Source organism: Melopsittacus undulatus, chromosome 9 (genome assembly GCF_012275295.1).
Source record: "Melopsittacus undulatus isolate bMelUnd1 chromosome 9, bMelUnd1.mat.Z, whole genome shotgun sequence".
NCBI classification, from domain to species: Eukaryota; Metazoa; Chordata; class Aves; order Psittaciformes; family Psittaculidae; genus Melopsittacus; species Melopsittacus undulatus.
Window position 1 is genome coordinate 16,977,869 of NC_047535.1, and position 25,728 is coordinate 17,003,596.

Consider the following 25,728-nt stretch of genomic DNA (forward strand, 5'->3'; position numbering starts at 1 on the left):
AAAACTGGACTTTATCAGAGCTGCATGTAGAAAACATTTGATGGCTGATAAAATGAAAACTTTGTTATTTTATTCACAGTTTTCCCTTAAGAGTTGTAAGTAGCTGCCTTACAAAGAAATAGAGCACTGGGGGGCTGCTAGTGTCTGTCTCGAAACAAGAGTTTGTGGGGGTCAGAGTAAACAAACAAGTAAATGCTGCTCAGTTAGCATTAGTCCCGCCTCTGCATTGCTCAAATGAAATCCAGGTGCAGCCATTTTCTCCAGCAGCCACCTCTACATTATATCCCTACTCTTCCTTGCCCGGTAATTATACACTGCTTTGTAATGAAGATCTGTGAATAAGCCTGTTTTCTTTGATTTTAACATACCTGAATGTTAACTTCTTGCAGGAGTTTGCCATAAGCAAAAATATTCAACTGGGTGATGAGAAAGGCCTCAGATTTCCTTGTGTTTGGGACTGGTCTCTTCAGTTTACACACAGGGATCGCTTGCTCTTCCACAACCCTCTGTACATTGGAAAGAGTGCACCCTGTGTACAGAATGGAGCCGTGAAGACTTTTAAACGCTCAAAGGTAACTGTAGTGATGTCTGCCCTTGACTGGAGTGTTTCTGTGCTTAACCATAATGCTCTAACATTTACAGTTCCATAGTGTTTGCACACCCTTAGTTTAGCACTAGGAACGCTAATTCTCTTTGCTTCCCAGCCTAAAGAAATGATTTTCTGTGGAAGTAAAGATGTATATTGTTGAGCCATGTGTTCCATGATGTGTTCCATGATGATGTTCCATGATGTGTTCCATGATGTGATACTGCTGAGCTCATTGCCAATGTCTGCATTCTTTCACCTATGGAAAAGTGCTGATGTGCCACTTTTTCTCCCAGGGTTGTCAGGTTTTTCAGTGAACACTGATGAGTTCAGTGATCCAGTGTTTTAGAAAGTCTAGAAAACAGATGTATTTCTATGCAGAGGCCACTGGTGGCCCCAGTGTTTGCCTCATGAGCTGTGCAGTAGTGACTCAGGCTCAGAACTGTGGAAAGGTCTCATCATTTCTCTGGATGGTGCATCCTAGCAGCTCAGGGAAATCTGCTGTCCCAGGGAGCATAAACCTGGAGAATTACCAGTGTTTATTTTCTGCAGAAAAACTACAGCTCCACATTGCGAGGTGCACCCCCAGCACTAAAGAACGGAATCATCAGTGAGCAAGAGTTCCTTCCAAGAAGAAACTCTCTGATACTAAAACTGAAACCAGACTTTCTCCAGCACACAGAGAGTCCAACTGGCAGTATGGAACAGTACTTCAGAGACTGGTTTGCAAAGCCTGTTGATTTGCATGGTGTGATCCTACCCCGTGTCTCTGGAACACAAATAAAACTGTGGAAACTCTGCTACTTCCGCTGGGTTCCTGAGGCCCAGATTAATCGTGGTGGCTCCATCACTGCTTTCCACAAAGTGTCTTTGCTGGCAGATGAGGTAGACATGTTAAACCGGAGTCTTCGGCAGTACAAAAGCAACTCTTCTTTGCACAGCAGCTGCTTGGAACTGGATCAAAGCAGGATGTACTTCAGAGCAAGTGGTTTAAATGACACCTCTGGGGCCCCAGACTTTCTCTCTTCCTCATTCCCATTTTCTCCTATAGGGAACCTCTGCAGACGGAGCATTCTGGGAACACCTTTAAGCAAATTTTTAAGTGGTGCCAAAATCTGGCTGTCCACTGAGACACTTGCAAACGAAGACTGAGACGTTGTGATGGCTTAAAGTTGTAGGGAAAATAGAGCCTATCACTTTGTCTTTTCTAAGTTAACACTGCTAAATGCGGCATTGAAAGCTGTAATAATTTTTCTATACAAACATTACGTAAGTTTTGCACAGATATTTAAAAGCAAAGCAGTCATGCTTCAGATCGCACATGTTCGTCTTCAGCAGTTGTCACCTGCTAGGGCTGCTGGTCCCGAATTCCTCTGTGGTTTTGTGGTTTGGCTCATTCTATGCGGTGGAGCACTTCATCAGCTAACTGAAGGGCTTGGTGTGGTCATGCATGAGGGTTCTGCTCAACAGATCTGTTTTCCCAGATAGTGAATGATGTGACTGTAGTGTCAACAGCTCAGCAGGTCAGAGAGTTCAGTGCGGGGGACGCAGTCTGACAGCTGAAACCTGGGAACAGACTGTTTTATCAGACTGCCTCTTCAGGAAGAACACTTCCATGTGGACATACATACATACCCACTAATGTTCTGTGGCTTGGTCATCCTACATGGGTGTTACTGCAGTGTGTATCCAGGGATTGTGCACTCTCTTTTCTTTCTCTCCCCAAAATGTATTCATTAACAGTTACTCAGACTTGTGGTCTTTCTCATGAGTTTGACTTTAGATTATAGGAATCAACTTCAGGGCAATGCACTGTTAACCTTAAAACATTTACTGTAGAGCTGGTATTGTAGTAGCTTTAGAAGTGCCTTTAACTGGGAGGAGACAGCAGCAAAGTTACCCTAATGCAGCTGACACCCCCCAACTTTTTACAGTAGGTTGATAAGGTAAGTTTTTGTTCCATCTCCCACCTCTCCCTACCCTTTTCTGGAAATAAGAGAAGGGCAGCTTCTCCAGCAAGTTTTTCCTCTTAAAGGTTAAACTCTTTTTTTTAGATAAGCACCTCCAATACTCAACATTAAATCCCTGCCCACCCTCTCCTCATTCTGTGGTAGGACAAATATGCTTTCAGCAGAATTCATACTGAAGTCATGCTGGGTTCCAGGCAGGCTCCAAGTGGAGCTGTTGTCACTTGTAAGCAGGTGCTGGAGGAAGAGTGGTTAGTGGTGCCTTCTTTTTGCATACCTGCATGTCCATATGGACAGAGCAATGGGCAAGCACTGTTTGAGGGAATTAAGTCCAGCAGCCTCCCTCTGCTTAATGCAGCAGCCTCATCTTTGCTGTAAAACCTTTTACATGATACGTCTCCCGATATGATGCTAGAAGACCCTTCAAGTTTCACAGGGAGAAAAGCGAGAGTGTAAAATATACTGGGGGGTGTGGACCAGCAATGCTGTATTTTCTGTACCTGATTTCCGTGTAAAACACAAATGCTGTTGAACCAGCACTGAGCCTCCATTCAGGTGTTGACTCACAAGTTGAGGCACTGAGGACCTTACTTGATAAACTAGAAGCTATTCTCAGCTATCGGGGGAAACAAAGAGGCTGTATGATGATAATGCACAGTATGTTAGAGTTAAAAAAAGGCAGGGAGGGGTAGGATGTGGAGCTCTTCCTTTGTACAACCAGACTGGTCTGCAGTGTGGGGTCTGGCCATCTAAGATTGCTCAAGTATCTATTTTAGAGGATATGCATCTGGAGTGGCCACAGGTGCAAGCTTTGTGCTAGAAAAGCCCAGTGTCTGCGGGACCCTGCTTCCCCCAGGCTTCACACCTGCAGAGTCTGGCAGGGGGTGAACGGCAGGTTCATGGGGAAGGGGAGGGGACAACTTCCTTTTTAACCACCCAACCCCCCAAGTATGCTCTCTATGCAAAGCAGGTGTGTGTGCATGTCTGCATGTGGACACGTGTATGTTACAACATAATGCCAGGTTGGTTCTCATCAACTGCTTGCGAGGAAAAACCATGTATTTGCCTCAGTTGCCTAATTATGCTGCAAGATGGTTTGAGCATGTGAAATGGTCCATAAACCATTTCATTTAAAAGCTTGCAAACCAGTTCATTTACAAGCTTGCTGGAGCAGACATCTGCTTGTTCAAGTCATTATTCAGCTGTTGGTATTAGTTTGCTTTTGTGATTTCTTTTTTTCCCCATTAGCTTCCTGCATTCCCTGGCCTGATACTTGACTAAAAGACTTCAACATGTGTACTCAGTGGTTTTACCAAATTTTTCCTTTTTAAAATTACAGTAAAAAATCTGGAGTCTTTATTTTTTCCCTCCTCCTTATAAGTGAAACTTTGGTTTAAAGGTACCAAAACTGTGTAAATAAGTTGCTCCTCACAAGCAGCTGGTGGAATACAAAAGTAGGATGAATGTTTATAGGCTAGTACCCTTCTGGGGGAAATGGGTACTCTATTGAAACAGGACTGTCTTTTGTAAGAGATTTCAGACATTTTTACATTTCAGCTCTACGATGTGTACAGATGCTGCAGATGGTCTGTGTATTTTATATATAGAGTATGGGAGGGGGATAAAAATAATATACCTTTATAGTAAACAAAACCTGTCTAAATATCAATTTGCCAAACAGACTTACAAATAAATTTTACACAGTTCAAAAAGAGGAGTTTGAGGAGCAGAGGCCATGATGGCCACAAACTGGGGGGACACACACGACAGGGAGTATGGAGAGCTGTATGCCTTGCCTTGGGAATGGGCACCAGATCCTGCTTCTGAGTCTGAGGCACTGCCTGTGCCTGTGGGTGTGGTTCTCCTCTGAAGTTCTTGGCTTGTTTAAATTTACTTTTTGAAAGACAGGTACTAGATGTTAATTCTCCAATCTGCACAGTTGCCTTATCAATAGTCAGTAGGGACTGCTCCGGACCGGTCTTTGGTAACTTTCAAAAGCAATTTTGGTGTGTGAGTACGTATCTTCTCTGTACAGAGTACTGACACACAAATGTATATATATGTGCGTGTGTGTTTGTGTATATACGTACACATGTTCAAACTTTAATTTCTATTCACCATTTATAGCAACATCCTGTTAATGCCATCCTGGTGTTGCAAGAGTAGAACAACTACCAAAAAGCTTCTTTTGTCTGTGTCTAGAACACATGCACTATTTTGGCTGTTACTAGCTGTTCTATCATGACTTTTGTGCTACACTGTAACTCACGTGGGGGGACATGAAACACTGATTAAAGTGTCCCTCCAGTGTCATTAATTACTGCAAGATAGAGCTAATCGTAGACTGCATCCTCATGGTAGTGCAGCTATTTTCATCATGTTCTGCCATGCATCAGAGACGCTGCTTTCATTCCAGAAATGCATTGAAAAGTGTGTGTTGGTGCGTGTATGTATGCCCAGGCCTGCACATGTGTTCATTGTGCACTGCCTGCAATACCACTCTGAAATCAAATGCCTTGTATCTTTAATGAAAATGTAGCAAGGGGGGCAAAGGTTTTGGAAAACTCTCAGATGGGAAGACATTTAAGACCAAAAAATTTCTAACTTGTATTTTTAAGCAAAGGATAAAATCTTAAGTTTGCCTCTAACAAAGAGACAGAAACCTGTACCTCAACTCATTGTAGGCAGTAGGTTCCTAATGCTGTTGCTGTGATGGTTTAGAGTTCACTATTTCAACTTAAAACTAAAACCTTTGTGCCTGATAATGATTTACTGAGTAAAGTAGCAGTGCCAGGAAGATTATAAAATCCTGATGCTGACTTGTGAATGTGAATTAAATTAGACTAAATAAAAGTTCATACCTTTCCACAGTGAACTTCAGGCCATTTTTTTACTTCCTCTAACAAAATAAACATATGGGGGGTGGGGTGTGTTTACTTTTTCCAAGAAAAGCAGGAACACCCTGCTCTAGGAAGGATTCATAGGAAAACTGTGCAAATGATCTTAATTTTGCCCTGTGTTCTATTACAATGTCTGCTGTTCATGTGGTAAGCAGAATTTCTGCTACCAGGAAAACTTAATATGAGAATGAAGACAGCAGAGAGTTGACCATGTGTTAAAGCTGAGACAAACCCACACGATTTTGGTATCTTAAAAGAGAACTGATCCTTGTGGTTCCGTTTCAGCTGACTGGCTTATTTCTGAATGAGGAAACACATCAATTCAATTCATGTGCGGCAAAACTGACTGTAACCAATGCTATGCTGTACAGGGGTGCACTGGTCTTGCACTGAACAACTCCTGTCTACTACCAGAAGTATTTCCCCTTTACACAGGAAATACAGATGTTAATATACATTAATGTTAAATACATTATCCTTTCATACAGAGCAGCACATTAAAACAGCATTTAAGAAAAATACCCCAGTGTTATGCCTTACTCCATGCCATCATTGACCAGCTCTATTTTTTATATTAAACTGACAAATTGAAATGCAGAATACAAAGTAGGGACAGCTGGAGAACAATGCTGGTCCTGACAATCCTGGAAAGGCAACTTGCATCTTGCAAGGGAACTTGGACAACGTGATGAACTCGGGTTCCACAGGTGATCAGGACTTGATACAGCCCAAGTTTTGTTGTGGAGGATGACCTTGGTGTGTGACTGCAGCTATTTTTCTCATTGCTGGGCAAACCCCCAGGTTACTTGTCACAAAGTTAGTTCTTAATAGTGAATAGAAGAGAAAGGCTTTGTTCCTCTGAACAGTGATATACAGTACTTACATACAGTAAGTCACAGTGCCAGTCTTTGCTATTTCTAGAAGGTGTTGTACTAAACCCAACTACAGTAATGTTACAAGAAACCAAGTTTTCAGAAGAAACTACTTTTAATAAGCACCAGCCAGTGCTGCATGTGTGATGCCAGTTCCTTTAAAATCATCAAAGTTACCCAATTGCTCCAGAGCTCTGTTACTACCCAAGGCATTTACTCTTGCCTCCAATGGCTTGCACATGACACACTTCTACTGTCGCACCCAGCTTCTTCAGTTCACTCAGCCACATTATCTGCTTGTGGGACAGGCGATCATTGGGCCCCTTCACTTCCACCAACTACAAAGGAATGTGGATGATGGATTAGTAGTGTGCCTGTTGAGGAACTGAAAGATCACTAGCTCCTGCCGGCTTATGTAAGTATTCTTTTATGGTTGTTATTTGCAACAAAATAATATAGATTCGGCACAACAGAAATCTCAGTGAGGGCTAAACTAACTATTAACCCATGTTCCAAAGTTTAACTGTAAGAATGAAATTTATATAGTAAATATCCGCCAAAACACAGGCAAAGGCACTGGTGAATGAATACAGATACCACATGTTCAAAAATCCTCTGCAACCTCACCCATTCCAGCTGATACTGACAAGCAACATAGATGTTCTAGAAAACTAATTCCAGCTACTCAGCTCTGGCTTATAAATCCATGACAAGCTGCTCCAGCAACTGAGATGCGCAGTAGTCTTCTGGTACCTGATCCACTACCAGGCCAGACACAACCCATGACTGTTTGCTCAAGCTCTATGGCAGGAACACAGTTGTAGTCTCATATATTCAAGATTTTATGTAAGTGGAGGCATAAGCACCCCTTTTTAACAGCAGCTAGAACATCTACAACTGAGGGGTACAGCTGCTTTCAGCAATTTTAATTAGACTTATTCTACAACAATACCTTGCCACCTCTTGTTGTTTCTCATTATGCCCATTAAAGTTACAGTAAAATGTGATGACATGACAGATAAAACACCACCCACTGCATGCCATAGCTACTGGGCAGATGAGCAGCAGGTTCAACTCCACCACAGCAGGATAATACAGTTTGTATGGGTCCAGGTTTTACACCTGAGGTAAGATCATGGACACAGTGCTCAGCTCATCTGCTATACCTTGAAGTGCTGGGTGCGAGTGCTCCACACAACCAGGTCAGGCAGCCCCGCACGGCAGTGCCGCAAATCCCTGGATAGTCGCCGGAAAACACCGCTCAGAAACCTTCCCCCGAGGCAGGAGACGAGGCTCTGTAAGAGAAGCGCTGAAAGCTGCCTTACTTTAAACTTTAATTTCCTGTACAGCCACTTCCTGACACTCACAAGAACTTTCTAGGGCCCATCTCAGTTTTTGTTTAGTCTTGTGTAACAAGAGGCTTAAGTAGATCTTATCGACAGCAACTTCCCTCCTCTGTTCCCAGCTACTGCTGCAGGAAAAGTGACCAACATATCAGAAAAGAGTCACAGTACTTGGGATGAGGGAGCATTGTGCTTACGTTCCTGAGCAATTCCTCCCCTTCCTCATCAGTCATGGCTCAGTGCCTTGCTATAAACTGTGATTTAACAGCAAGCCTAATCAAATGAGTGCCCATTCTGGACAACAGCTCCTCACCTGAACTTGCTGGAGGGAACTAAAACACCCCCAGCTAACTAGTGCTGCTGCTTTTCCCTCCTGTGCGGTCCAGACGTCAGCAATCAACTTTGCCAGTGCCTCTGAGGAAGCTGTCTGCAACTGACGAAGGCTGGCCTCAATGACATCCCTCCTGTTCTCATAGAAGCTGTCAGTGTATAAATCCAGGGGGAACATCTGTATAAAAAGGTGAATACATCTCTGAGGAGCTGCCAGCAAAGCAGTGACTCCAAGAATGACAATGCCCTATTTCATATTTTCCTTAACTACAAATTTACTCTTAACAAACACTGACTCAATTTAACGTCAACATGGCCATCACAAAAACATTTATTAAACAGGAAAAGATTTGCATTTATTCTACCATCCCATGGACAAATGCTGGCCATATCCTAGCCCCGCACACTGCCACAAGTCCACCTGGAATCATGAACCTGAGGGTATGACAGGGAGCTGCTGGGGTGAGTGCAGTGCCGTTGCTTGGTCGTGTCATTGACAAAAAAGGAGGGAAGATCCCAAAAGCATGAAGGTGCTGGGATGCAGGTGGGATGCAAGCAAACCTGAGCTCAGAAATGTGAATTCCCTTTAAAGGATCCTGAGAAGATAGATATGGGTTTTTTTTATGTTTTTTTTTTTTGATGGAATGCATCACCTTCAAATGAGCTGAACAATGCTGAGGTACAGTAGTATTCTTCCACTGGAAACTTTGCCTAGGGACTTCAGATATAGGACACAGGCATTTAGCCAGATGAATCCCACCCTATCTGACAGTCAATCTAGACCCACAGAGCAATTAGTTCCCAAGGAGCCCTTTAGCAACAAGCCCAATCTAACCAATAATAAAACCAAGCAAATACCAAGATCTGCCTTGCAAAGACCTTCAGAAGAAAACATTAATCTAAGCCCAAATACAATTTTCACATGGTTTCAGTCTTTAGCAATGGGTAAAGAAGTTCTCTAAAGAAAGCTTTACAAACCTGATAGGAATTTCTGAAAACGTCAGGTATGCCATCCATGAAAATGATATCCCACATTAGAATACCATAGAGTGTGATAAACGTTGAGCCTTCTCCATGAATACCTAAAGGACAAAATTTAATAATAATGGAAACTTTAATTTCTGCAGCAGTCTCATAGAAAGAGGTACTAAATCATCATGATCCAAACAGAAACATACCAGGCTCAGGTGTACACACACCTGAAGTCAATATATCCTAATATTACAGCATCAAGTTCCAAATGCACTTTATTACTCCACGATTTGCTAATGCTTTTATTTCCAGGCTAGTGGCCCTCCCTGACAGGATAAAATTACTGTGCCCTGTCACATATACATGTAAACGTATATGTGAATGTACATATATAAGTATGCTGGTATAAACATATATGTATGTATCTATATACACACATATAGACATATATATGTGTATACATATACACACACACACACTTTGTGTGTGTGCTTATATACACACAGACACACTCCAGGGAGGTTGTGGAGATTCTCAAAAGCTTGATGTAGCCCTGAGCAACCAGCTCTGGTTGCCCTTGCTCAAGCAGGGAGTGGGACAGGGTGACCTCCAGAGCTCTCTGCTAACCTCAACCACTCTGTGATGTATGTTTAGTATATGATTTATATGCAATGTTACACATAGATAATAGAATACATGCTACATGTTTGTTATATTATATAGAATATATAGTATAGGGGGGAGAGGGCGCACGCTCATGTGTGTGGTTAATGTGCACATTGCTGGAACAGGCATGCAGTTCCCGTAGGCCTACCCCTAAATCACATGGGGCCACTGTGTGCTCCAAATGTTTATTGAGCCACTGAGGCTGGATGACTGATGGTGAGTGGGTGGGTGTGAGTCATCGAGTGGGGACTTCAGGACAATTCTCCCAAAGTCTAAATACTATCACCTTCCCATTTACCTTTTTCTGATATGGCCACTTTTTGTGCAACAGTATTTGGGAACCTATCAGTCATACAAAATCATACTAAAATATTTAATCTAAAAATACAAATTTTATCTAAAAAAAATAAACAATAACCTGCCTACCTTTTTGTATTTTTGCTTTTTTCCTATACAACAACAGACCTATATATTCTTGTTTGTCCATGGCTTTTCACAGCTCCTATATATGAACATATATAGGAGCTATATACATATCAAATATATGAACAACTACATATATAAGCAATATATATGTGTAAAGCCATATATTTTACACATATTCAAATATATATATATTGGTTGAAAAACATATATTTTCATACACAGATATGAAAATATATGAACAACTACTTATGAAGCTGAAAACCAAGCCTTTTCAAATGAAGTTGCTAAGTAAGTGTCTTGCTATGGTATTTGCTGATTCCATGTTCATCTGTACCAAAAATCAGTGGAAGTATACCCTTCCTTAATGACACTCCTTAAATGACATTGCTACCTTAACAAATAAAATAGCTGTTCACAGATAAGAAAGGCAAAGTGAGTGCTTTTCTATGGAGATAGAAAAGAAACACTGGGGCTTTTTTTTGTTTTTGAAACATTTCAAAACCACCGTAGGTACATGAATGCAGCAAGTAACGACCAGAAAGCGGGTTAGGGTGAAAATACGTATTAGAACATTTTGGTAAGGAAATTAAGTTTTAGAGCCATTTAGACCAGAATCAGATTAAAAACTAGTCTAACAGAATCAGCTACAACTGGTCTATTAACTGAATTGCTTCATAAATTGCATTGTACTGCCAGCCACACTTACTTCTCTTTAAAAACAAACAGAAAAGTTACTCTTACCCTGATCAAAACCATTCTGCCTGTAATGAGTTAACGCCAGCTCCTCAACTGAACACATGACTGTGGACACACTGATGTCTTTGCCTCCTTCTTCATCATCGATATCCTCCATAAGAAATACAGATTTTCCCATTCCTGTCTGAGGGCACATCTTTCCTTTGATTGTAACCTGAACATGTTAAAAAGAGCTAGTTACTTTCCAGCATCACATTTAAAAAGCTCTGGCCTGTGTAGTTGAATCCCTCCTAAAACACTCTCCTCCTTTTCAGTTTTCTTAAAATCAGAACTAGACTTCTTTCCAAATATCAACTGAACAAAATTCAACCTGCCAGTCCTTTGAAATTGTTTAGCTGTTAGAAACTGGCAAATGTTTCAGGAAAAAAGTGTAGCAAAAATACTGAGCAGATGGAAATACAGTATTTTGATAAGTAGGACCAGGAAAGAACACCACAGATGATGGAGGAGACTCACACTGGACTGAGAAAAAGAAGGGCTATAGGGAGATATGTGATGACAAGGCCAAGACAGTGAAGCTCTGCTCTGACTTCGGCAAGAGATAATTATCTTTGCAACAGTAGAGAAAAGAATGAGTTCAAAACCCCTCATTCCGATATGATACAAGTGCACAATTTTGCATATTTGCATAGTATACATTTAGAGTGCACAACTTCCAAAGGTTACTAAAAAACCTTGCATTTTTTGAGCCATTAAACTCATGGTGCCAACACGCTCTGGTTACTACTACTTTTTCTAAAACACACAGAATCCCTGGCCTGAAGACACCATAGGCAGTGCACTGATTTGATCAGACTCTTCAAATAGAAAGGTTCTGAGTGTTGCTGGTGAATTAATACAGTTTAGGTCTGATCAGATTCATAACACATATTCAGTAAAGCAACGCAAATTACATCACTGTACTCCAACGAAGAAGCTAATAATTTATTAATTAAGTACAACTATTTGTTTACAAGAGGCTTTTGTATTCATTTTCCTGCGGCACAAGTACGTCAGAGACTGGTACATAGCACATAACAACAGTCTCTCAGATTATTTTTTACTGTCAGGAGAAAAAAAGACCTCATGAATTGTTATTTCTTAGAAACCACCAGCAACTGTGCTTACGTGTGTCACATCTTGCACAGGTATGGCTGGCAGATCATGGAGCAGGCATCTGAACTGCTTGCAGCTTGGTGAGTCTCTGATTCTTAGGCCTCGCTGGTAGAGAGACAGCCGATGCCCAGTACGTACGAACGGGTCTGCCAGCCCATTTCTAATGCAGTCAATGGCCTAGCAAAGAGCAACGTAACAAGCAATAATTTAAGACCTATGCACATCTATCTGTCCTTACTAAACCTGAAAGACAAAACTGATTTAAGAAGCACAAAAATGTGAAAGCAAAAACCAGCATATAAGACAGTGCCCCCATTTTTATGGAGGAATTTCTAACTAGTAACTAACATTTTGCAATAGCAGGCTTCTGGATTCACATTTGCACTGGTACAGTAAAAAACGAATTACTATCTACTTGTACTGATCAAAGTAAGATTAAGGAAATCTAAATTCTACACAAGTGATCAGAAAAAGAGAGCTGGTTCTAAGGTAAACCAGTTTAATATTTTTAAGCCAGTTCCTTAAGAGCACATAATATGGAATTAGAAAGACCAGATCAGTTGGGTATATACATACAGAACAAATTTTAGACCAATACACTGAAGAAAATCTGGGGTTAAATTTGGACTCCAAAAATTAATTCAAATCATGGCTCTGACGTACTCTCTGTGATCTGAGGAAAGCACTTTGTCCAAGCATGTAAATAATGAACTAACTCTTCCTTTGTACATCTTCTAATTCCAAAATTGGAAAAAAGCTTTACATGGGGGTATAAGATGCAGAAGAGACAACTGCAGACACTTGACAGCTTATGATATTATTTCCTCTTAACAGATGTAGAGAATTAAAATGCAAACCAAAATACAAGCATTTTAATCCCAGTTCCCCAGCATACTTCTATGCAGGCCAATCAAGGATGAGTGTAAACTCAATATTCAACTTCTTAGGAGAAACTGGTTGCCTGGCCTTGGAATTCCTACCAGTACCTGCATTTTTAGGAGAGCCTACCCTTCTGTTCTTCTCATACAAAGTATTTTTAAAACTATTTCAGACAATGGCTGCAGTGTCTCCAGCTTTACAGCATGCACTTGCGAAGGTACCTTCTTAGTGTTTTTCAAGTGCTGATGTAAATTCAGAGCTAGGCGATCCCACCACCGCCCTCTGCTGTCAGTGCAATACACATCCTGCGACAGAAGAGTCTGCAGCTCCTCCACCGCTTCCTGCAGCGACAAGATTTCATCTTTATTAACGGAGTTAGAAAAACGAGTTGCAGTTTCATTACATAATTAGCTTATCACTCTCCCTTCTAACTACTGGATACTATAAAACTTTATCTCTGCACAATTCAAACCCCATTTTTACTTCAGCACCCACTGTATTCAGGTGCATGGATATATCTTAAAAACCCTAGAATATTTTGATGTGAACTCAAAGGTTAGCTGCCAAAAAGACAATCTTTTTGTCCTTTCTGTGTTTCTTACTGTATATGAAAAAGACCTGAATATTAACTGTTGCCTTTGCAGGGACAACAAGTCCTGGTTTCAGCTGTAACAGTTATTTTTTCTTCCTAGTAGCTGGTACAATACCAATATAAACAACTGAACAATGCTACATTAAACACATATTCCTATTCATTTCACCACTTTACCTTATACAGGTGAAGTCTCTGCAAAATTTCAACACCTTGAGAAAGGATTCTTGTATACACCCAGCCAACTGTGAAATGTCTCAAGTACTCCGGTAAAACTCTGTGGTAGCTGAAAGATATGAGCAGCTCAGATCAATTTAATGATGTCAATTTAAACCTTAAAATTCTCTTACTAAGAATGCTTGTACCTAAAGGATCTACAAGAATAAAGTACCGTATATACTACAATTGAACTGCAATGAGTATCCCAGCTGCCATGTCAAGAACCCAAATGTAAGAAAATAGTTTAGCTAAGGTAGCAGGTGCAAGCTGCATTTGCTCAGCTTATTTAGGTTTCAACAGCAGCGGAATTATCAGTAAATTCTACATCAAACAATAACTTGCTGACCATGTTCTGTTACTGCCTACTTCTCTCGTAAGTCAGATGGCTAACCTCAGAAACACAGCTGAACAAAAGGATAGAACAGGAATTTTCTGCTAAAAAAAATGAAGACTAACTTCTTTTGGGTAGGCACCTCTATATTTCAAGACAGTCTTTTGAATGTCTTACTGAAATCAAAATAGGGTTTTCCAGTGTCTTTAGTGTGAAATGGTACAAGCCTCCAATTGACCTTCTATGAATATTATTTTAAATCAGTTGCCATGAAAATAAATATAATGCCAAAGTGTATCATACTAAAAGTAAAATATACTTTTAGTGTATCATTAAATCAGAAAACAAAATAATTGACAGAAAAATTGACAAAGAACTTTTAAAAACAATATACATTATTTCAGTTCTCAGATCTTTAGTAACATTTCCTGAATGACACCCACTTGGAAGTCTGAAGAGATTAATAACCCAGTATGTTTTTCCATACAATTTGCAACATCCTTTTATTCACAGTGAATTTTAAATTCTGATTAGTGCTATTCTATTCTATTCGTCTAAAAGCCAAAAAAGAAACTATGACAAGGGAAAAATAAGGCTCTTGTTCTCCCGCACTGGCACATAGAACAGAAATGCTTTAGTGCTTTATCCATGCCTAGCAATTCATTCCCAAGGCTTTATGAAGAAAGCCTTTTCATACCATCACTTAAAAGCTAAACAAACAACCAGGAAGTTCAAAGCTTTCAAGAACATTAAAGCTTCTAAATTTATCAGGCTTAAATAATACCACAAGTCTATGAGCCTCTGTCAAAAGTACCAAAAGTAAGAAAATGTACTTAGTTTCACATGAACACTAGTTTCCAATTTAGTACCTTAAAGAAGGGTGATTTTTCAGCTTGTTCCAGGTTTCTTTTGCACACATATACAGATGATTAGCTTCTTCCCAGTTCCCATTTACCATTGCAGCAGCTATATCATTTGACAGATGAGCAGCAGTTGCATACCTAAAGGAGAAAAACATAATAGTTGTAATAGGCTCAAAAAAATCATTTATAGTTAAAAGAAGAAATCAATTCCTTCATACAGTATCTTTTAAAAATACCCTTTCAGTCTCCAAAGACAATGAATCATACAGCCGGTATAATTAGTCTCATAGGATCAGCAGGGTTTACACCAGCCATGTACATCATGTTTCAAATTACTTATAAACTAGAGAATGTATTATTTTTGTTTGGTCCATTCTAATAATCATCACAACAAATGACGCAAGAACTTTCATCAGCAGATGATCACAAAGCAAATACATATGCTATTTTGGTTCAAAAGGTAAGCCTCTGTGAATGTTGAGTCCTACCTGGGTACAAAATTGCATTTAAAATAATTGCAGAAGTGCATTTCTATCTGTTTACATCTGGCGTTCTGCATGACGAATCCTTATTTGCCTACAGAAGTACTGCGGTAAAGCTTTTCTAGAAATAAACAGTTTTCCAAGCTTTCAAAGCTCCCTCCTACCTGATAAGATCTTCTCTGTCCTGGAAGACCTGTGTTCTCCTATTTACAGTGTAACTGGGGAATACCATACGCCCCATGTTTACCATAAGGACTGTGAAGAGCTGTCCTTGACCAGCGCTACCAGCTTCTTCATCCTCCATTGACTCAGAGAGTGAAAATAGCAGCAGAATTCGAGAAAAGACATCTCGAGGGCCTTTACAGACCCTGACAGATTTTCCAGCCAGGTCCTTCACCCTGGAAGGACAATTAAAATCATTACAGCAAATTGTTTTTTACCATCACTTATAAAAATTCAAATATAATGAAGTACAAGAGCAATATTGGTTTTGAGCCAGTTAATGTGCAAACTTGATTTTCCTTGACAGCAGCAGCTTGAGAAAGTATTTAGTATATGTAACCTCTAGTGAAAAGTCGAAGAAATGCATCTTAAGTAATAAAAGGTTTAAGGGCCAAAATGCAGGCTCAATAAATTGGAACTAACTTTTCTTTGGGTGCAGCCACTCTTATTGCTATGGCAGGTAGTACCAACAATGTGTAGTTTGCTGTTAGGGTGATATTTAGAGACCACAATTTGAGATTCCTTATTTTTGGGTATCTCCATTAGCACATCTTCATCCAGCCTTTTCATGCAAGAGAACATTTCTGTTACTTGTCTACAGGACAGTACGGATTTAGAACAGGATCTTTGCTGATCTCAGTGGGTAACTAGTATTTGAGGTGTCTGCTATAGTGAAGAACATCACATTCCTAAGGCATTAGCCCTCTCTTTTGCCATAAGAAGACCTTGCTGACTCATGTAATAGTAAATCTTCATGAAGGGATGATTTTAAAGTTCTTCTTCCAATACTAGGCCACTCTGAATACAAGGAATTTTGTGGGGAATCACATGATAGATTTCAGGGTAGGAATATCTGTCCAACAAACACAGCTATGCAAAACTTGACAAAGGTTTACATCTCTCTCATTTGAAAAAGAATACCACAGGAAAGATAAATGACGTTACTGAAGCAAATGCAGCACATACTGGTATCTGTCAGCTTTCTACCCAACCTGCATTTTGTAAAGAAAGCATTTCAGAGTTCCTCAGTGCAGACCCTAGTTCTGCAGCCTATCAGACAAGCTAACTGCTAGAGAAGCAAACTTTGTTTATATGTGCTATTATTCAGCTACTTTTTGGTAGGTACTAAGAGAATCAACTGCGTAAGTCCGGATGGACCTGTACTCTTAGCATTAGTACGCTGCTATTACTTCACTTCATATTCCTGGACTTTCTGTGGATGTTCTAGCTATAGATCCAACTCCAAATACCAAGAATGGTAATGCTGTAATCATTCCTATTAGGGCAGAATGACACCTTAAACCTGAAATCTGTACCCCAGAAGACCTGGAAGACAAGGGCATCTGATAAACACAGCTGTGATAGCCACAGTGAAAAAATTCACATGACAGAAAGAACACTTTGTCAAGCAAACAAGCTTTTTGCTTTAAAAATACTGCTGAAAAAGAGGCACTATGCTGATGTACAAGGTCATTCACAGTGATCATTATTGCTCCCCTAAAATTCTAATAAAAGAGCTCACCCAGCAAATGAACATCAGACAGTTGCTTTAACAGTCAACAACTTTCCCTATTTCATCCTAGATGTTTCTCTGTATGGCTGAATAACTTTGCAGATAATTATGCCCACAGCTGAAAAATATGACATAGTTAAAAAAAAAAAGTCTAACATTTACACTTCTGTTTGATCCACTGTGAACCAAAATTTATTGCTGCCCTTTTTTATTCACCAATTTAATAAATGCATTCGTCTATTCCAAAGGCATCTGGATTGAGTCTTTTTATGCACAACTTACATTCACCCGCAAAAACTAACCACAAAGAGTTACCTTTTTAAAATCACTGCCCCAATACCAGCCTGACTCCTGCTGAAGACTGAACGTTGTTTAGCCAAACTCAGAAAACCATCCACAAGTTGCTGCTTCTGACCATTTGTATTTGGCAAATGAAAGATCTTTGCCAATGTTTTTAGCTCAGGGGCTGAAAGCAAATCCAACCCTTCACACAGGTCTTCCAGTTCAGATTCTGAAAGTAAAATGACCCACATATAGTCATTATGTGCTATACATATACACTAAAGCAACAACTCAGATAACCTAGTAGTAATCTCCTGACTAAAGATTATTCAAGCATGTATTACAGATGCTAGCTGGTTCAGCTTGAAATTAATTCTCTTCATAGGTCCAATGTGAAGGATAATCAGAAAAAATATCCCTTTGCAACTTCGAAACAAAATCAAATGTGAAGGAATTCTGCCAAGGTACAATAAAATACCGTTCAGAAAAACTTGTCTTCCTCATGATTAAACTTTGTCCAAAGCAAAAAAAAAAACCCAAAAAAGTGCTGCCAGGGAGTAGCAAGAACAGAGCTGCTGGACAAGGGGGAATGAGCCAGGAATCAAGAGTGACCACAGCACTGGCAGTGTCCTCACCAAACCTGGTGCAGTTCCACCATAAATAGTCAGAGAAAAGGTCCTAACGGCAGATTCCACTAGCAGCCACCGAAAAGCCTAAATGATGAGTCAGGTCCAGGGTCAAATCTGAGGGACAAGCCAGACATAAGACAAGACTGGAACACCTGCAGCACTGGCTGAGGTCTAGCTAGCCAGGGGTGTACAAGGCCTCGGACAGGATTCCTGCAGGATACTTCAGGGTAGTTACGAAGGATGTTGAGTAGAGCTCCTGGACCAACAGGCAGAAGTTGCGCAGGACAGGGTCTGAGATGAGGTTGGTGAAGGTAAGTCAGGCCTATTGCTGAACTTACAGCCCTGAGATTTATTTACCGCTCCCTGTTACCCCATTTGCACTAACTGCTTTTATCATTAAGGTAACACATCTACCTGAAACCTTTGTTCTGCTTCTCTAATTCTCAAGGCACAGTAATGCATCAAACTCTAAAATGACACAACAGCAGATTTTATTTGTAATATCTTAAAAATTTATTCATGCTGGCCATACCTGTTTGCAGAAATCTGGCTTCAGCCAGCTCTTCAATTATTGGTGACAGATCCATACTTATCTCTCCATACTCTATTTTGTTCACCTTTAACCAGTTCAGCTTGCGTTGAAAAAGTCTCACATATAACTTCTGCCCTCCAACTGCAGATTTCATTTAAAATGGGGAAGGATAAAAAGAAAATTAAATTCTGAAGTGTAGTACTATGCATATTCACTACCTTAACTAGAAAAATTACCTCAGTGCAGATATCCTCTAAACCACATTTTAAATCTGCTTATGTTCTCTACAAGCAGACTTAGTAAACAACAGAACTTTCCTTTCCAAGTAATTATTGCTCATTAGAACCTTTAAGTTTTGTAGGTAGAAAATTATTACAATGTACTTGTAGGTAATGAACATTACTAAAATGTACTTTGGACATGCATACCCTTTAAGAGATAATTTGTTTTCTAGGAAAAGACAACTTCATTTTTCAAACTTTTCATACTGTGATGTTAATTAGGTATTTATTTCTTTACCACTCATTCAACAACCAACTATTTCATGTTGAGGAACAAAAGAAGCTTTTGCCTCACAGAATACCTCTCTGTTTAGTATTCAGGTTCTTATTTTTTGAAGAATATGTTTAATTTTATTAATGTATCTACTGAAAACAAGGAAAAAATCCTCCTATCAATTTGATTTTTATCAGGGAAGTGGTCTCTTAAACTACCTTTTAAAATACTTTAAAAATACTAACAATGCTGAAATTCAACAAAATAGCTTATTAAATCTTAGCTGAAAATAGCCCAGCTATTGTTACTACATCCAGCATCCTTTTGAATACTTTATTCATCCCTCACTAACTTCAATTTTTTAAATCTGTGTCTGCTGCTCCTTAACTGAAACTGAATTAATAAATTAATAAAAACAGGCATTGAGACATTCCAAGATTTAAATATATCTAAAAAATTGCAGTTAACTTTTTTACATGCTTATTTAATTATTCTCCTGTCCTTGAAGAGATTTTTTCAGCCTTTTTTTAACGGAATTTTCCCAGGTTCAATTCACTGACAAGAATTACATTCAGACACATAAGCTTGTGATTTTCTCTGTGGGGTTATGACTTCTTTCCAGTCTGTCTCCAGCTTTTACAACTCAGCAAAAAGGCTGAACACTTGGACATCCTTCCTTCAGCCCATATAAACTCACCAAACTAGGGCTGCAATCCAGTAAAGGCACGTGAGTATGGCTTTCTGGCAAAAGGATTATAATGACAAATAAAATAAGAAAGCATGGCACAAATAATTAAATGCTTCTTAAGCATGCTGTTCTACAGCACATTACCTTTGAAATTTGGAGCATTTAGCTTTTTTTTTATTAAAGTTCTTAAGACAGTTTCAGGTGTATCACTGAAATTACAAAACTGCTCTAAGCTGAAACATTATCAGCAAAACAAAAAAACATTACATTGTTTTTTCTTGTTCAGATTTTTATCTCAGTTCCTCTGGTAATTTTCCCAGCTACAGCATGCAGTGACATTAAACATGCACCATTACACCTGAGCTCAGGCAGATCTCAGCTTGCATACAAAGCCTGACACTGCACTGCAGATCACTCCTGATGGAGAGACACCTCTGTTTTTCCCTAGTTTGATTTACTGTTTCCAGTAATTAAAAAATTAGCAGTGCCCTACATCCAACATAAGGGCCATCCACTTCTGAGCAAATTGGGCAGGAAGAAAGGACTGCTTCAAATTTAATCCTATTAAAAACATCATTCCTTGCATAATAAGCTTTAGAGAAAACTCACTGAAGAATGGCAGAAAAAAAAATAAGTATTGGAGAATACCTATGTTGAAGCAACTTTATAGTATGAAACACGTAGGATTTTTGTCTTATGATAACTGAAAGACAACACTTGTTTAGGTAGAAATCTCTAATATGGAACAGGTAACTCATCTACCTGAGCTTTTGAAGTATTCTAAGATTTCCTGAAGGTAAAATCATCTGTCACTTGTCTAGAATTCATTATCTATTGATCCAATGCTATCTGATCACTGTGTTTCTCCTACCCTGCAAAGAGAGATTATTTGCAACTCCAGCAGTCAGTGCAGACATGGATTTATCAATCAGCACCACTCTACAGTAATTCTTTCCGTATTCTGAACTCCTGTGAGAGGGGTATACTGACATCACAGTTCTGAAAGAGAAATCAAGCACTTCCTTTTTTTAACAGAACAAGCTACTATTACTGGTGTGCTGTACTAACCCAGAGAAGGGAGTGTGGAAATAAGGAAGTTGTATCCTAAGCATCTGTTGTCAAAGTATTTGTCAAAGTAGCTAAAGCCTACAACCACTAATGACCTGTCACCTTATTCCCAGATCTTCTTTGGATGTAAGCAATACACATCTACTGCTTGCCTCAGACAGCCACTAACAACAGTTTTGTTGCTTATATTCCATTCCCGTTTTAACTATCACAGCATAAACAAGGCATTATCAAGATGTCCCTGTATACACATTTAGGTGGATAAAGTTAACTGCTGTAATATTCTTATGGTCTTAAGAGCACCAATAGATTCTGCAATGCCATCCAAACACTCATAGGTTTGGTTGCTTGTGTTCAGTGTCAGCTCTGACAAGGTGCAGCTGGGAAGAGCTGGGTGAGGCTTTGTCAGGGTCTCTGCTGTTCAGTGGGGAGCTGTACTTCAGCTCAGGCAGGTGGCCTGGGCTATTTTCTAAGCTCTGCTACTGTGTGCCAGTGGCCACTAGATACCTGCCTTGTCATTGTGGACTCGCCTGAAGACCTGCCACCAGTGAAGCACAGCTAAATGCAGTACTGGATTCCCTTTGCTGCTCTTCTTTGGGCAGTGTGGGCTTGTACCCCTGCAGGTGAGATGAGGATGTGGCCCCTGCCTGTTCTGCTGTCCCCTTTGGCTCCTGACTCATCTTCCTGTGCAGAATAGTCTATTCTTGCTGCCTCCTGACAAACACAGTCCTGTGTTATGAGAATATTGTAACCAAGATGAGATCACAATGTATCAGTATCTTAAACTAGTATTATTCTTTATTTTTTCAAATATTTGGTGTTACCAGGTAATTGTAATTATTACAATTTAATCTGTAAGAGCTTAATTGTGATCAGGTAACCACTGCAGAAATACCTGTGTGAGTTCAGAGCCCTTGCTTCCTCCTCTGGAGTTTCTTAATCTTTTCAGCAATCATCTCTTATGGTGGTTTGAGCCAGCTAACTTTTCAACTAGGGCAAATTAATGTTCACCTGGTCCTTTCCAGCTGTTTAACTTTGGAAGAAGTTTTAGATTCTGAAGTTGTTCCTCCCCCCATTTTAAGTACCTCCTGAAGAAACAGGTATGTACTGACTCAGTTTCTTTTAAGGAATTACTTATCACAGTTATATTTCTTTCCTGAAAGCTCAAGCCAATACTTCTCCATTTTTGTCATTCTGTACCCTGTATTAAAAAACCTTGTGATGTCATATATCTAGCTTCATTCTCTTATTCTCCATATCTATGTACGTTATTAGGAAAACATTTACTGAAAGCCTTCTATTGGCCTTGTAAAAGTTTCACACAATTGCTAATCACAAGTCATGACCTTGCTAGTCTTTTATGTAATGCATTGTGGTGTTAAGTCCACAATACCAGTTGAAACTTAAATAATCATAGAAACAAACATTAAGGTACTAAGCACTCTGAATGGCTAGAAGAGTTTTTTTTCCACTTTGCAATGAGGAAACTCCAAAGATTGTTGTACTCTTAATACAGAAAAAACTAATATAAATTACAGAGAGGAAAAACACCAAAATAAGTTTCATGCAGGGCAATACTATTCTTCAGTGTGCTAAACTTTACAGCCTGCTAGTTAAGCCAAACTCAATGAGCACATTAGTAAGTGCAGCCTGCTGCTGAATATTTTTACCAGCAGGTATGTATGCAACTGTTGCTTTCACATATTCAGCTCAGATGCATAAACTCAGCTTGTATCTAAAATTCTTTGTCAGTTTAGAATGTATCTAAAAATTCTTTGTCAAACAGCTGAACACTGCTATAGTGGCTTAAAACAATATATAAATGGTTATGTTTGCAATAATTCCAGATACAAATTTTCCTGTGGAAGTTGTTATAAACTTATTTTGATGCTCCAAGTTTGCAGCACAAGTACTGGTGAAACTACTCTTAATTACAGTTTACAACAAGTTATAAACATGCATAGAACTTAGAGGGTTAGTTTTACCTTGCATTACTTTTTCCATGCTTTTACTGTTAACTTATGAATATAGGATTGATGTATTTGCTTTCTTATGTAAATACAGATAGCTTAAAACTCCAACATTCTGGCTCCTACTGGAATTAAGGAGAGTTATGTACTAAGATAATTACAAGAAAATTACTGTTAATTAATAACTAGCATTCTAAACCCTGGATAATAATCATACGGGTTATCACGGATCCGCACCAAGCACAAAAAATATCTGTAAATGTGCTGAAGCAAAGCTCACAAATGCCACTTCATATTTTTTTTCCCAAGGTCTACGTATCCAGCACAGGCCTCTTCATAATCCCATTTTGTAGAATTCTTGTAATGTATTAATCATTAAAAGCTTGGTGTTAACTGATATTCTTTTTCTGTTCTATGGGTTTCCTTTCTTGGAAACATGTTTAAATGAAGCAGGAAGCTGACTTAAGATTCTAAAAAACAGTATCAGAACAGTAAAAAAACATACCTGATAACTTGCAGAACTTGGTTATAATGTTCATATCTTGCTCATCGAACAGCCTGACATCATCTTCATTCTGCAAGACTGCTTGCAGCACCACTAAAAAATTCTGGAGGTAATATGGCTGACCAGAAGAGCAAATGTCATTTATCAGGTCTAAAATGTCCCCAATGGAATTTTGAAATTCTACCTCTTCCATAGTTTTTGACAAAGTATTATTAATGTAATCCTTAAAGTCTTCATGAACTTCCACAGGAAGTACCTGTATATCACCTTTGCTAAAGCAATTTTGTGTACCAGAGCTCACTTCTTTCTTGGAAGAAGGAATATGCTGGGTATGAGGCTGAGTCTTGACTTCCAAACTACTGAGCACCTCTGCTGAAGTAGAAATAGCTAGATGTGTTTCAAATTTGTCAGGACTATGTATCACACCTTCAGACCTTCTTTCTGTTTTGTCGCTCCCTGTACCAACAGGTAACCTTTGACCATTAATGTTAGTAGCTGGTAATGATACCTCAACAATATCCACAGGGTCTTCTCCATTATATTTGTTTATTTCTTGTAATTTGAGTTCCTTTGATACATTTTGTTCCTGGTGCTCTGTCTGAGCAAGTTGATTTTCTTTCTGAGAACTATTCCCAGCATAAATCTCATCATCACCATTCTGTGCTGCAGCACTTTTGCACACACTGTGAATCGCTGGAGGTGAAGTGTTGATCTCTTTATACGTGGTCTGTTTTCCTCCCTGGATACGTCTTCTGGACAGTTTAGATGACAAGCTTCCCAAAGACACTATTCTAACTGTTTTAGCCTGTGGTTCACTGTTGACACTACAAAGTGAACTACTATTGCTAAAATAAGGACTTACTTGTTGTGCTGTACTCCATTCTGTTTTCAATGGACTGCTTTTGGAAGGACTTGTTTCTAGATTTAAGGGGTTTTCTGAAAAGTACAAGTTGGAATTACTGTTCACATTTGCAGCTGGGGGGCTCCCATTCTTAACAGAGCTGAGTGTTGAATCACTGACACCAGTCTCAACATGATTTCTCTGACATGTTTCATCCATGTGCTCGTTGATTCTGTACATTGGCACCATATGTCCACATATGGGACAGGTAGTTTTGGCAGGGGGAGCATTGTTAAAAAAGGAAATAATAGAGAAGGATGCTAGAGGTATAGATGGTGTTCCTTTACCTTCCACTTTTTTTGTTGTTCCTCTTTTCCTTTTATTTTTATCAAGTGACAAACTTATTCCAGGCCTTTTAACTCCTGACGACCCAGCTTCTGCCATGACAGAACTTCAAAGCCTTTACAAGGCAGAGGCAACTTCATTCAGGCCATATTTCCTTATTCTAAGACTTTACTTGGCTTCACATTCTCCACCTGTAATCCTCTGACGTGCCTTCAACAACAACAAAAAAAAAGATATGGAATGCAAGATTTTTTGAGATACCAAATACAACGCAGATGAACACTGAAAAGCCAAACCCTGGAGGTGGACAAGTCCAGCGATCCTAATCTGCTACAGTGCAACCGTCCTTTCCCCGCCCCTCCCCCCCAAGCAGGAGCACCACGGCTGCCATACGAGCACCGCCTGGCCTCAGGACGACAGCCTGAAAGACGGGAGTACCCTGTGCACTCCCGCCATCTAAGCACCGCCTTCACTTACTGATGTACCCGAAAGCCGGAGATGGAGTTCAACCCAAGGACAGCCAACTCCCCTGAACAGTGCCGTGCTGCTCGCCCACAGCGCACCGCTTCCCGGCGCCACCTGGCCAGTCTCACAACCACGTTCCAGCGCGGAGTGACGCGGCCCGGGCCCGTTCCGCGAGCACCGCGCTCCGGCTGAGGGGCCGCAAGCTGCTCCACGCGCGGTCCCGGGGCTCCGAGCGCAGCTGCCTCCCGCCCACTTCCGCGCCGGGACACGCGCTGCCAGCCCCAGGACCGCCCTCACGCACCGCACTGCGTCCCTGAGCCGCGAGAGGCCTCAATGCCTCGCCCCGCCGCCAGGCGAGCCAATCCATCGCCGATGGCGGCCCGGAGGCCTGGGCAGCAGAGCGCGGATCCCGGTACGCCCGTAGGGAAAGCCCCACCGACCGACATCTTACTCCTTCTAAATCCAACATTTCCTTCAAAAAATGAAGGGTGAAAAACTTTCTTTTAGAACCGGGAAGGAGGCGCACGAGCTGGAAGCGCAAACACTGACATATATCTACCCTGAGAAACATGTGACACCATTTGCTTACTCGAATTACTGCAGTTAAAAAGCTTCCATGTCCTCCCTCTTGGTAATCACGATTTCAAAAGATCATTTCCAATTTATAGAACCTGGATACACATTAAATTCTTCAATAAATGTAGTTATTCCTGCAATAGATACAGAGCTATTACAATAGCTACAAACTCTACAGCCAAGTGTTCCACATGGTTATGTTTGGCTGTGGCAAGCAGCTTTATTTTTGGAATAAAAAGACATAATCAGACTTCTCCCTTAGAAAATAAAAGTATAACCTAAAGAAAAGTCTCTACCATGCTGTTGAAGTCCACAGAC

The 25,728-nt window shown here is 40.0% G+C and overlaps 2 protein-coding genes across 4 annotated transcripts in view; one reads left to right on the forward strand and one right to left on the reverse strand.

Moving 5' to 3' along the window:
• The window catches only part of MTMR10 (myotubularin related protein 10), a 37,897-nt gene extending 32,469 nt beyond the window's left edge, over window positions 1–5,428 (forward strand). The window contains exons 15-16 of the mRNA XM_034066016.1: window positions 390–572; window positions 1,139–5,428. Coding sequence (XP_033921907.1) covers window positions 390–572; window positions 1,139–1,738 — 783 coding nt within the window. The 3' untranslated portion in view covers window positions 1,739–5,428. The remainder of the gene's footprint in view (window positions 1–389; window positions 573–1,138) is intronic.
• A 993-nt stretch (window positions 5,429–6,421) lies between these two features.
• FAN1 (FANCD2 and FANCI associated nuclease 1) lies at window positions 6,422–25,095 on the reverse strand. 3 transcript variants are annotated; one of them, XM_031045968.2, is made up of 14 exons: window positions 24,855–25,094; window positions 23,184–24,579; window positions 18,458–18,598; window positions 17,330–17,525; window positions 15,444–15,677; window positions 14,804–14,935; window positions 13,562–13,670; window positions 13,014–13,133; window positions 11,926–12,090; window positions 10,804–10,972; window positions 8,977–9,080; window positions 7,982–8,176; window positions 7,492–7,620; window positions 6,422–6,663 (listed from the first exon to the last, which is right to left on the reverse strand). In XM_031045968.2, the coding sequence occupies exons 2-14, from the start codon at window positions 24,466–24,468 to the stop codon at window positions 6,526–6,528; spliced, it is 3,117 nt and encodes a 1,038-aa protein (XP_030901828.2). In that variant the 5' UTR covers window positions 24,469–24,579; window positions 24,855–25,094; the 3' UTR covers window positions 6,422–6,525. The 3 variants fall into 3 exon arrangements, with proteins under 3 accessions (XP_030901828.2, XP_005145803.2, XP_030901829.2); XM_005145746.3 differs by having other exon boundaries at window positions 24,847–25,094; XM_031045969.2 differs by lacking the exon at window positions 7,492–7,620 and having other exon boundaries at window positions 24,847–25,095.
• Window positions 25,096–25,728: the final 633 nt, after the last annotated feature.